The 12,705-nt window shown below is 41.1% G+C and overlaps 1 protein-coding gene across 11 annotated transcripts in view; it reads right to left on the reverse strand.

Moving 5' to 3' along the window:
• LOC109399236 (small conductance calcium-activated potassium channel protein) overlaps positions 1-12,705 on the reverse strand; it is an 807,467-nt gene that overhangs the window by 154,552 nt on the left and 640,210 nt on the right. For all 11 annotated transcript variants that reach the window (XM_062859436.1, XM_062859434.1, XM_062859433.1 and 8 more), the window contains 2 exons: positions 10,860-10,996; positions 10,307-10,535 (listed from right to left, as the gene is read on the reverse strand). In XM_062859436.1, the coding sequence (XP_062715420.1) occupies positions 10,307-10,535; positions 10,860-10,996 (366 nt within the window). The remainder of the gene's footprint in view (positions 1-10,306; positions 10,536-10,859; positions 10,997-12,705) is intronic.

The raw sequence follows: 12,705 nt of genomic DNA on the forward strand, positions 1-12,705 counted from the left end.
AACATCTTAACCAAGGCTCCACAAAAATGTTAAAACAGAGAATTCACGGGAAGTCCTATTAGCAACTGATTGTTTAGCAGCAATGATTTCAGCTAAATGAGAAATACATTCCAAATTCCTTGAAAAAATAAGGCAAATCTAACTTTTTTCTTGAAAATTAAAAGTTTACAATCATCTCTAGACATCTACGAATCAGATGACGTAAAAAGTTTAAGATCATTACGACGCTTAAGAGTTCCTAGTATGGAATTAAAAAGTAGTACCTGAGTGATCAATTTCACCCCGCTGATCAATTTGACCCCGGTTTACGGTACGTTCGGGCTCACTGGTGACCGTCGACAGTGTCGCCAGCGGAGAAATTCAGGGACACATTGCGGCAGGAAATCGATTTTACTTTTGACTCCGCAGAACTGTAGGAGTGTACAAAGTTAGCCGTCGCACGAAGTTAATCATCTCCACCGGTAGTCCTCTGCGGGCACGAAGCGTGGACTATAACTACGTGCAGAAAACCAATGACCCCTTGGAGTTTTTTTTTATCTGTATTAACGAGATTTTTAGTCCTAGGCTAGTTCATCTTGGGACCCACGCTTTACTTCCCTTCCGAAGGAAGAACTCACATTTTGCGAGTTTGTCGGGAGTGGGATTCGATCCCAGGTCCTCGGCGTGATAGTCAAGTGTTCTAACCATCACACCAGGTCCGCTCCACCCCTTGGAGTTTTCGCACGGAAGGTGTTGCGTAACATCTACCGCAAGGGTGCAGTTGGAAGACGGAACTGGGAGAAGGCGAATGAATCACGAGCTGCATCATCTGAATCACGTTGGGCCGGACACTTAACCAGGACGTCGGATAACAACCCAGTAAAAATAGTTCTCGAGGGCAATCCGATCGGTACAAGATGACGCGGGGAGCAGCGAGTGAAATGGATCGATCAATCGGAGGACGATCTGCGGAGAAGCAAGTTCTGTGAAAGATGTGAAATACGACAGACTTCCGTGGGTAGTTTATGAAGTCAGAATGTCAGAAGAAAGTATTTCGAAATGAATATTTATCACGGAACCAGGTAGAGGTTGGCATTCTCGTAGGCGGCCAAAACTGGTAATCCTGGTAATCCTACACTGATATGTCCTACATTTTTCGAATGCGTTCCACTGTGTGCTTTAGACACACAGCCATGGACCAAGCAGAATGGAGACGACTCCCATGTACAGTAGAGGACACTCAGGCCTTAGTCTGACCGGTAAGGTAGGTCCACTTTGTGCCATGTGCATGTCACGCTCAACAACAGACGTCACCTTTATCTCATACCAACCTGTTGCTTTCGTACAAACTTACGTTCGGCGGACAACGTTAAAAGACTACTAGATGTGACAAAAACACTGCGGAAAAAAGAATAACGACAAAATTTCCGGTATATCATCAACACCTTAATTGAGTTATAAGGTCCACTGACAGAATCGTGGAAATTTACCGTTCGCACCACACCGGCCGGGACCGAACAAGAGAGATTGAAATATACCTACGTGAACTATATAGGAACGCGTATGTGTCACCACCGTACAAGTGGCGTTTTCATAAAATTTATAAAACTAATTAATTAACCATCAGGTTGGTCGCGCTGGAAAAAATATTTACCCATTAATTTGCGCATAAAATATGTCGGTTCGGCGACACACAGCCAGCGAACAGCAACCTGTCGTCGTCATTAATGGGAGGTCGGCGTTTGGCCAAACGATTTACCGTGCTCAGGTGATTCCGGGAAAGTCGTGCTAAGTGAGAGTGTTTTTTTTTGTTTTCTAGGGATTTTCATACCTACTAATAGCATTTCGGTGGAAACTGTCGCACGAATCGTTGAGAAATAAATAATAAATGACAGATGATGATGACGGTGATAATTGGAGAATAAACTGTTGAGTTGCATTTCATGAAACTACAATGTGTGAAATTTATGACGATGCTGATTGGTGGTACTTATCTGAGCGGGTTCTCAATTGGGGATGACCTTACCTGAGGAAAGGAGAATATGGTGTTATTAGTGAAAAAGATATTTATTAGTTTTGAGGTATCCTGATAACCACAATTTAAAAGATATGTTCTAATAACCCCACAGATGTGATTCCAATTATGTACACAGTAATGAATGAAAGCAATAATGTAACTTTCCTTGTTTTTAGTTTTAATTTTCACGTACCCGACCTCCGACAACTCATTTTCAAGATGCTGATTGTTCATCAATTTTCATCAAATTTTTTGAAGTCGCCCTCAATTGATCATAAATTGGTGCGAGTTTATTACACTCAAGTGGCCATGTAATATCCGGAACCATTTTGAAGATATTCCGAATTGTGCTGGGGTCTGGGGGTTGGTAGGTGTCTGTTTTGCTAAATGTCTAAAAGTGATTATTTCGTGTGTTATTGTGTTTGAGAGGCCCCACGGAACCTGTTCCAGGTGTTCCGGACCGGCTATATCAGTTGATACATACTTCACTCATTTTTTTCTGCCCCATTCTCTCGAAATCATTAAGGTTGATACGTCGTAAGGCATGTTCTGGTTGCAAAACAGAAATGTCCCCGATAAGAGCCCCGTGCAACCTGTGGTAGATGTTCCGGGGTGGCGGCCATATTAGATGATACAGACTCTAGTCTATCGTTTCTGACTTAGTCATTCGAAATCATGAAGATTGATATGTCGCACGGTATGTTTAGGTTGAAAACCAGAAGTGTCCCCAATAGGCCCTGCAGAACCTGTCACGGGGATCCGGATGGGTCAACTTATTCAAATCTGGTTATCACAGTTGTGTTGCACTGTTCGCAACAAAAATTTCGCTGAAAATCGATGGTTCAAATACAATAACAAACGAAATAATCACTTTTAGCCATTTCGGCAACCCCCTGACCCCAGCACAATCCGGAATATCCCTGGAATGGTTCCGGGTATTGAATGGTCACTTGAGTACAATAAACTAGCACCAATTTATGATCGATTGAGGGCGACTTAAATAAATTCGGATGGAAATTGAAAAAATCCTACCACAGAACAAAAATAACTGTCAACTGTTGTAACACATAATATACGAACATTGCCCCCGATCACGTATTCAATCACGTATTACGCTAGAATGAAACAAACTCAACAGAGGCGCCAGCATTGCAATAGCTTTGTGTTGCAATAGTAGATTGGGCCACGTGGGATACTTTGCTGTCTTCCTTGATCCATGATGAATGATTGGTGTTTTGTCTTGCGATTTTGTTTGGATGGGTAGCCAAAATTAATTTCGTGACTGAAAGCGATAATGAAAATTAGGTTCGTTGAGTAAATATAGAAGAACGTGTATGCAGAGAATTGAATCAACCACTAGTAAGTTTGATATCCCAAGGTTTGCATTTTCTTACAGGATACGTTCTTGATACCGTAAAACGGGGTAGCGGGTAGCTTTGATAGCACGGCAGGTATTGTATAGGGTTTCGAACTACTTGGGCACCCGCGTCGATACCCAGCACCTCACAGCAAAACAAATCAAAATAAAACTTGCCGGCAGATTTTCAAAAAGCACTTCCGTGGGCTATCATCTCCTGCAACATTTCCGCAACGAAATCCACAGTTAATTAGCGACACGTTCTCTCTGAAGCCGCACAAGAGCTCAAAACAACTTTTACACGCAGACGAGTGCACTTCGTCAGCGCAAAGATATGTAGATGCCGAAGTGATTTTCCCACTTGATTTTGCTGGAAGTTTGGCACTGGTGCCGGGTGTTTTTCTTTGATTACTAAAATATGCTGCTCCACTAGTTGTAAGCAGTTTAGGACTAGGGTTCTGCGGCGAAAGATCTGACAAACACAGAACCCAAAAAGGTGATCTATCCACGCTACGGGCTCCGTCAAAGATCGAGCATATTTAAAACCCCCTCAATCATTCATCCCTCACCACACGGGTCGCCTGACACCTTAGGTTTAGGGTTACCTGTTTGGTTACCTGTTTGGTGAACTTTTACCTCCGAAACAGGTGGTCCGTAGTGCTATTCTAAGCCGGCAACTACACCACTGAAGAGTTCCTGGATGAATTGTTTGAATAATTTCCGAAATTTCAGTGATGGGAGAATCATCGGTAAATACCTGGCTGAATTATCGGTAGAACTTCTGGAAGTATTCCAGCATAAATTCCTGAAGGAAACCTGAGACGAAGTTCAGATAGATTTCCTAGGAAAATCTCTATATAATATGCTGAACAAATTCACGGAGTAATTCTAGGTAAAATTATTAGAGCAATCCAAACAGACATTTCTGCATACATCTCTAGACAAGTTTCTGGGAAAGTCCTGCGTACCTGTAAGAATTTCTGGATGAAACCAGCAGGAGTCTCTGGAAGGATACAAACAAAAAAATGGAGGTACTAAAGGACGAATGCTCAGGAAAATTCTTATGGACATATCTGAAGGGATTCTTATAATAATTCCCGAAAGATTCCTGTAAGAACACCATTAGAAATTTTTGGGAAATCCTCCGGGAATTCTTCGTAAATTCCGTTAGGTGTTCCTCGGGATTTTTTTTTACAAGAGATCTTCGGGAATTATTCCAGGAGTTCCTCGGAAACTTCTTCAGAAAGCTCTCGGGAATTCCTCCAGGAGTTCTACGTAAATTCCGCTAGTAGTTCCCCAGGAATTTTCACAGGAGTTCCTCGGGGATTATTCCATGAATTCTTCAGAATTTCTACTGAAGTTAATCGGTAATTCCAAGGAGTTTTTCGTAAATTCCATTAGTAGTTCATCGGTTCTACTTTCAGAAATTTTTCGGAAATTCCTCCGACAGCTCCCCGGAAATTCCTTCTGGTGTTGCTAGGGAGTTCTTCCAGAAATTCATCGGGAATTCCTCCAGGATTGCTTTCATCGATGATTTCTACAAGAGTTCCGTGGGTATTACTCCAGGTGTTCGTTGAAAATACTTCCAGGAGTTTTTCGGTTACACCTCCAGGAGCTCTTCGAGAAATTCCAGGACTTTCTCGAGTATCCACCATGAGTTTGTCGAGAATTCCGTCAGCAGTTTTTCGGGAATTCCTTCAACAGTTCCGAGAGAACTCTTCCAGAAGGTTCTCGGGTATGCCTCCAGGAGCTTCTCGGGGAATTTGCACTAGGACTTCCTCAGAAATTCATCCAGATAATCCTTACAAAATTCTCCAGTAGATCTTCGGGAATTCTTCCAGGTGTTCTTCGAGAACTCCTCCAAGAGTTCCTCACGAATTCCACTAAGGGCTCCTCAGGAATTCCTCCAAAAGTTTCCCGGCAATTTTTCCTTAAGTTTTTTTTGGGATTTCCACTAGGAATTAATTTCCCGGGAATTCTTCCGGAAGTTTTTTAGGATTTCACAAGGAATTCATCCAGACGTTATCTGTAAATACCTCCGGGAGTATCTCGGAAACTCATTCAAGAGTTCCACGGGAATCCCTCCAGGAGCCCCACAAGAATTAATTTATTTTTTTCTAGCTGTTTTTGTGGATAATTCCCGGAAATTACTCCAGGAGTCTGAGATTTTTTGAAGATTTCCTGGGAATATTCATAGAGAACATCCAGATGCATTCCTAATAAACTCCTGGAGGATTTTCCGTGGATCTCCTGGAAGAATTCTCGAGAGAATGCTGATTGGATTCTCGAGGAACTCCAGAAGGAATTCCCAAGAAACTTCTTGGGGATTTGCGAAAGGAGGAATTTCCGTGAAATTCCTTGAGAAATTTCGAAGGAACTCATTGAGGAATATCCGAGGAGCTCCTGAACGTAAGCCCGAGAATCTTCTGCAGAAATTCCTGATGAATTCCTGGAGTATTTTCCGAGGAACTCAAAGAGGAATTCTCTAGGAACTCAAGGAGGAGTTTCAAGGTATTCATAAAGGAATCCCCGAGGAACTTCTAGAAGAATTATCTTTTATTACAAGGAAACTCAGCTTAGAGTGTTTTTTATGTGAACATGCTATGGAAATGCGGACACATTATCAATTCATTGCTTATTTGAACAAAATTATTATTTTTTTTCCATTCACGTTATCTAATTCTTCAATATGGCGATGACCATAATTAGCGAAAATAAAACAAAAACAAGTTTACTTTTATAATGACCGCAATAAACTTAGTAGTGCCATAGTTTCTGCTTTGCCATCAAAAGACGCTGATACCAATCGAACGGATCGCCATCTGTTGAGTATTTGAACAGTTTTATTGTGGTCATATTGAAAGCCAGAAGGATTACATATTGAAGAATTTTGTTTACTCTTCAAATCTGGTTGTATGGGTATCTTCAAGTATACTATAAAACATTTTATCAATAGTTTTCATAAAAGTAATAATAAAACCGTGAGTTTTGATTATTGCTGTAATAAAACCCTAATAAAAATGAAACAAAACCAATCAGCAATGGAATTGTTACGTGGGGTAGTCTTATGTCACCGAAAAGAGTCAACCAACAGAAAATAGTAAAACTCCACGGTGATTAGTCCCAATCAGTAGTATGCCGCATGTCGGTCATGCATTTATCGGAGTACGTTCGAGCTTGTGCTCAGAGCAGGGTCAGTGTCATCGACGATTTATGTCGGCGTGTCGAAAAGCTGTTGGTGGCGTGGCTGGGAATTGGATCCATAACCATTCACATATAAAGCGAAAGAACAGACAAACAGACGTAATACCTAAACAACTTTCGTGAAAATCCATTGCCCTCTTCCAACTACCGTATTTGGTGGAAATGCTTAAAAAAAAAAAAAAACTGCGTTGTGCAAATTCGTCAACAGAATGCGCTAGTCTAAAATGTCAAATGCAAAGAAAAACGATGCGTAAATCTCTGGCTGCGAAAGACACAACTATGAAGATTTAATATGATCGTTAAAAGCGTGGTCGATGGAAAATTCGCAAGTGTTAAGACTGTGGCGAAAGTGTGATTCTCGCCACCCCGAGACCGCGCCATGTTACAGTGATAACTATGTAGACATCGCTGTGAGGACATTTTCAAATAGAATCAGGTTCACTTTTTATTTGTAGCTTTTCGACCAAAACCTTGAATCGCTGTGACACGGGATAGCAGAAAGCAAGCGGCTTTTCAATACTATTCATTTTACTATAAATTGCTGAAATTAGTCCGCTATTACCAATAACATAAAGCATAGAGTAGACCTAGACTCCGATTGGTGACTGTGTCAGATCCACAAGGAAATAAGAATGCAGTTATTCATCATCCTTTCAACCGACTATGTTTAACTCATAAATATGGCAGCGGAAGTCAATGAAGTTATTTCCGACACCAATTTAGTGCTAAATCCACAATACAAAGACGGTTTCACTTGAGAGCTCGAGCTTGAGCTTGATTGACCGCCCGTGTATGCTACTCCAGTATTGCCAGACCAGATACACTCACATAAGGAACCAATGAGATATCAGCCGGGGACTAGCTGGCATCTTCAGTGTATTAGTGTTGGTGATCTTCTACTACAATGGCGCCTATGATGTCAGTTTGGAGTTCAAGGTGGTGAGGGGAAAGGAAGTGATGATTGCAATCATTTGCATCCACAGCAGAGCGAATATACCTCTGCGCCTGTACACATTCATGCGGATGTCGGAGTTGGCAATGGGTTCACACATTGTGCGTGGATACCAGGTGTAACGTGAAAGATTAGTGTGTTTTTTACATATTATTAGATTATGCGATTATGTTAGCTTGGTGGAATAACTCGTAGGCTTTATATGATAGATTGATACTGGGTTGTGAAAGTTGGAAGGAAGCGATATGGCTTGTCAACCCGTTTCTGTTCTAGCGATGGCTATGAGTTGTATATGTAGTAGACTGGGTCAACAAAGTCCATTTTTCGGAAAAAAGCTTTTTCGATTCCTTTTTGCGTCCAAAACAACTGTGCAAAATTTGGGAGCGATTGGTTGCTTCCGCATTGCGATTGAAATTTGTATGGAATTTAGTATGGGAAAATGTGCTTTTTTGCATTTTTCTCATAAATTGAAATTTTTCGTCTAAACCGATCTAACTAATGACGTTAAAGTATAGCCTAGAATATGCCGAAAAACTTTGCCGAAGACCGTAAAGTGATCCGACACTTGTGAAAAAAGTTATAACGTACAGATTGCCCGGTGGTGCTTAACATTTAACATGTAAAGGAATAACATTAATAATAAAATCTCAATTTTTGGCCCAAGTTACCAGGCGAATAACTTTTTTCACTAGCATCGAATAACTTTGCGGTCTTTGGCAAAGTTTTTTGGCATATCCTAGGCTATACTTTAACGTCATTGATTACATAGTATTGGACAAAAGAATTCAAGTTATAAGTAAAATGCGAAAAAGTACTAACTTCCATACATATTTCAATCCAATGCGGAATACGGGGACGCAACCAATCGCTACCAAATTTTGCACAGTTGTTTTGGACGCTAATATAGATTAAAAAAACTTTGTTCCGGATTGATACGATCAAATTTAAAGTTTCTCCATACAACGTTGACCCACTCTAATATGTAGAGAAGAGGAGAATGTATATAGTGAGCTACAAAGTAGTTTTTTTTTTCTGTTCGAGTGAGTCACTGCGACCAGTATTTAGATCTTTTGTGGCATTACCCGTATCCTTAGTATTTAGTGCATGTCGTACTACTCCATTGTCATTGAGAGGCAATGAAGCCTCAAGTTCTGTACAGTTCCTGTTATGTTATACCAGAGGTGCAAGAAATCGATTGCGATGAAAAGGTCCCGTTATCATAGAAATTGAAATCCCAGATAAAGAGCGCCCCTAATCAAACACAATCTATTTGAATTCTGAGAAAAACAAAACGGTGGGACTGATATTTATCCATGCATCGGAACTCTAGCCCCATCCATGTCTTGCTTCTAGTTTAGACCCTGGACAACAAAGAAAAACCCTAGTTGCAAAACTCTGTCAAATTAAAGAATGTGTTTAACAATAAGAATGCACGTGAGTCCTTTAATTACCAGAACTTAACAGTCCTTGATAGGTTAGTATGCAGTTAGATACGTAAAGCATGTTTGTTTTCCTAACATCAAGTGTAGTCTCGGGTGGGCAAAGTCCGATTCTTTAACTATCAGCAAGGCATAATAAATGTAATTTTAGAAACTGTCACCAGTAACAAGGACTTTGTACCATGAATCCTTATTACCAAAACACTTTACCCCAACTTGACAAACCGGATGTTACTAGTGTTCAGTTTGGTAGATCTTGACGTAACGCAACACATAAAGGCAATCTGCCTACGTTATGGGCTCCGTTAAAGATCGAGCAGTTTTTAAACCCCCTCAACCATTCATCCATCAGCACGGGTCGCCGGACACCTTGGATTGGGGTTCCCTGTTTAGTGGACTTTTACCCCCGGAACAGGTGGTCCGTAGTTTTATTCTTAGCCAATTGAGACAACCGCTACCGACACTATTTTTATTTATTTGACTATGTCTTCAGCAGTAGCTGTACAGACTGAGTAATTATCCTATTACCTAATACTAGCTTTAAACCTATTTCTACTTATTACAAAATCAAACGATTCAACAGTGTTCAACAATTTAAAACATTTCTCTAAAGGATTGTTCTGACCAAAGAGCGTCCGATGTCCAGGGATCCAAAACGACAACCTTTGACGAGTACGGCGTACTTTGTAGCTACTACACAGCTATCAAGGCTGATCGGGAAAAGAAGTACAAAGAAGGTTAAAAGAGACGGGCAGGGATTGAACCCAGGACCTTTTGCATACAAATCCGAAGCTTCGTCAATGCTCAATCTTTCAGCGTGGTTTCCCCTCACTGATTTTTGATCACTAATTTTGTTTTTCAAATCGCGTAAAATATGAGTTTTATAAAGGTTTTCTTTACCCAAAATATTAGCTTTAGGGCCATGTTTTGGTAGAGCATGATGAACATATGATGCATATGATGAATGCCCTAAATAAAAAAAAATAAAAAAAGTAAAAAATGTATTAAAAAAAATCGTCATTTTCGGTGGAAAAGCTCAGAGTTTAATTTGGAAAAATATTTTCTGGCTGATGATCCGTTTTGTGAGTATAAACAACCAATAATCACGATACCCTAAAATATAAGAATATGTTTGGTTTGTAACGTTTGATTCAAAACAAATGAAATTAAAATTAAGGCATTCAACTTTTCGATCTGACACAGATTACCCATCATCATTCACTCTTTGAGCTTCGATCGGATATCACGTTTGCTTTATTACAAACCACCCGTAACGTATTGTGGATATCAGGCATTCCCCCAGGTGATTGGATAAAGCTTTTTATCGAATGAAGAAAAAGGAAAAAAAATGGACTCACCTTAGTATATACACCAGCGCTACTTAATTCGTTTTCTATCACCATCACAATAATTCCGAACATACCCATGACGAGGGCGTAATCACTGATTCGTTTTCGCTTCTCGAACAGCGCTTTCCGCCGCCCGAGCCGGTATCCGACATTGGGTTTGTGCTTTTGACCTGGACCACCTTGCACCGAGCCGGGACCTTTACAGACGCCGCCACCCAGGCCTCGCTCCTCCATGTACCTTGATGATAACATTCATTAATGTTGTTATTGCGCCTTGGTTGAGTGGGAAAAGTATGTGTTGTGGGTTGTGTGATCGGTTCTGGGTTTGGTTTTTCACGAGAGACTTTAGTATTCTGCCGCGCCGTGCCACCTCTTCACACTGAGCGATTTCTGGAGAAGCACCATCACGCCAAAATGACGGAAACCACTGTGGGGGCGGAGGGGCGGCGCGGACACCTCGTCGTCGGGGTGGTTGGAAGGTTCATTTGGGATTCACACGGAAGGACAACACTGTTTATGGGAGGGTACACACAGACACACGGACACGGACAGGGATAATTACCTGGGATATTCTGAGTGTACGCCCACGAGCGCGATACCGGCTTCTTCTGTACATGCAGCCGATACTGTTTCCCGATTACCGGCGCACGGTGTTTTCATCGATCCAGGAATCGACAGCGTGGAAACGGGCTTTCGGAGCTGTGTGGGGGAGAAGAGAAAAGAAGGAAAATCTCATATTAACAGATTAGCACAATTTATCAATGCCGAGTGCAGACACCGGTCGTTCGGAAGCTCAAGTGGAATCAGAGGAATATTCTTTTTTTACGGTTCATGGGTGATAAGAATGTGGATGAAGCGAAAATAACGAGCTACTACTTGGTGCAAGTGCTTGAAATCATGTAGAGATTATAGTTGAGTTCATCAGCTTAAGAAGCTTTCATTTTTTCATGAGATGTCTGGGAGCTGAGTGTCGGACAGGATTACAAATATGAGGTTTGTTATAGCTTTGATACATCAGTTTTAGTCAGTCGTCTACTTTGGCCATTGTAAATTAGACAGCCTTTTTTTCTGCGTTGTATTGTAACGTCCCAAATATGATAAAGCCTAATTATCAGTAAGTGTTTTATGTGTACCTTCACAATTTTTACCGGAGAACTTCCTCTGCCAATGGTTATTTTGCATGCCAAGGAAGTCGAGGATTTTTCTATTATGAAAAGTTCCTGGACCGACCGGGAATCGAACCCGACTCCTACACCCAAAACAAAGCGCGCATATTTTAGGAGGAAGCGCTCACGCTGCAAGCGCAAAAGTAGCTTGTCGGCGGTAGAAGCACTTTTCCGCGCTTATTTGATGGTGCGCCTGCGCGCACAAAAATTCGAGTAGTATTTTTGACCACACATTGACAAGCTGCAATGTGTGGGTGTCATCTGTTGCTACGTTGCTGTGAATGTATTGGTGTTCACATACTTTCACGTCACCAATACATGCAAAACGTGCATCTGTATTGGTTGGGAAAAATGTTGAGAATGTGTGGGTGTCCTACCGTGATCGGTGGTTTGTTTTCGTTCCGATCGAACGATGGACACGGTTGCGATTATCGGTCCTCGTAGGCGAACGGCATTGCGGATTCTTTGCCGTTTATGAGACATTTGGGAAAGTTCGTCTCCCCATTTCGCTCCCATTATCCCATTCTTGGACACGAATGCCAACTTTTTTGGTAAAGTGTCTTTAATAAAATGTAATAATAATTATCCCATTCAGTTCAAACCTGTGACAGCAAGATGAGCGAACCAAACAATGATACGGCAGAAGGGGTGGCGGGTGGGCGCCTGTAGCAGTCGGATGCGATGCAGAAGGGTACCGGCGTAACGGGCTCAGACGCACCGCGATGACAGCAGCAGGAAACAGCGGTGTTGGCTTACCCGGGTTACCATCCCAGGGTGGTTAGGTTTTGTACTTTTCGTCGTCTGTTGCAGTACTTATTAGTACTATAATAAATATGAATATGGTAGACGTTGAGAAACAAAATTCCTTCGGCAACTCGGACATAATTTTATTTAAAATTTATCGGCAAACTTGTTTCTGGATTCTTTAAGAAGTTTATTAAAAAATTCTCGAAATATTTTTTTGGTTTTCATTTTATGTTAGGTATTTTAACTAAATGCTCATTTTACGCTCAAACCTATTTTTGGGAAATTTCTTTGGCATTTCTTTGAGCATTTCTTTGTCAATTTTTAAGGAAATTTCTGCGGTAGTGTTTTGAGGAATTATTCGTAGTTCCTTATATAAGTTTCTTTGGCAAATAATTAAATTATTGCTACAGCAATATACTGGCAGTTAAGTCAGCGTTTCTCAAGGGTTCCTTCAAGAATTGCTCCAAGGATTTCTCCAGGAATTTGTCCTGGGCT

The sequence above is a fragment of the Aedes albopictus genome, chromosome 3, assembly GCF_035046485.1.
Source record: "Aedes albopictus strain Foshan chromosome 3, AalbF5, whole genome shotgun sequence".
Lineage (NCBI taxonomy): Eukaryota > Metazoa > Arthropoda > Insecta > Diptera > Culicidae > Aedes > Aedes albopictus.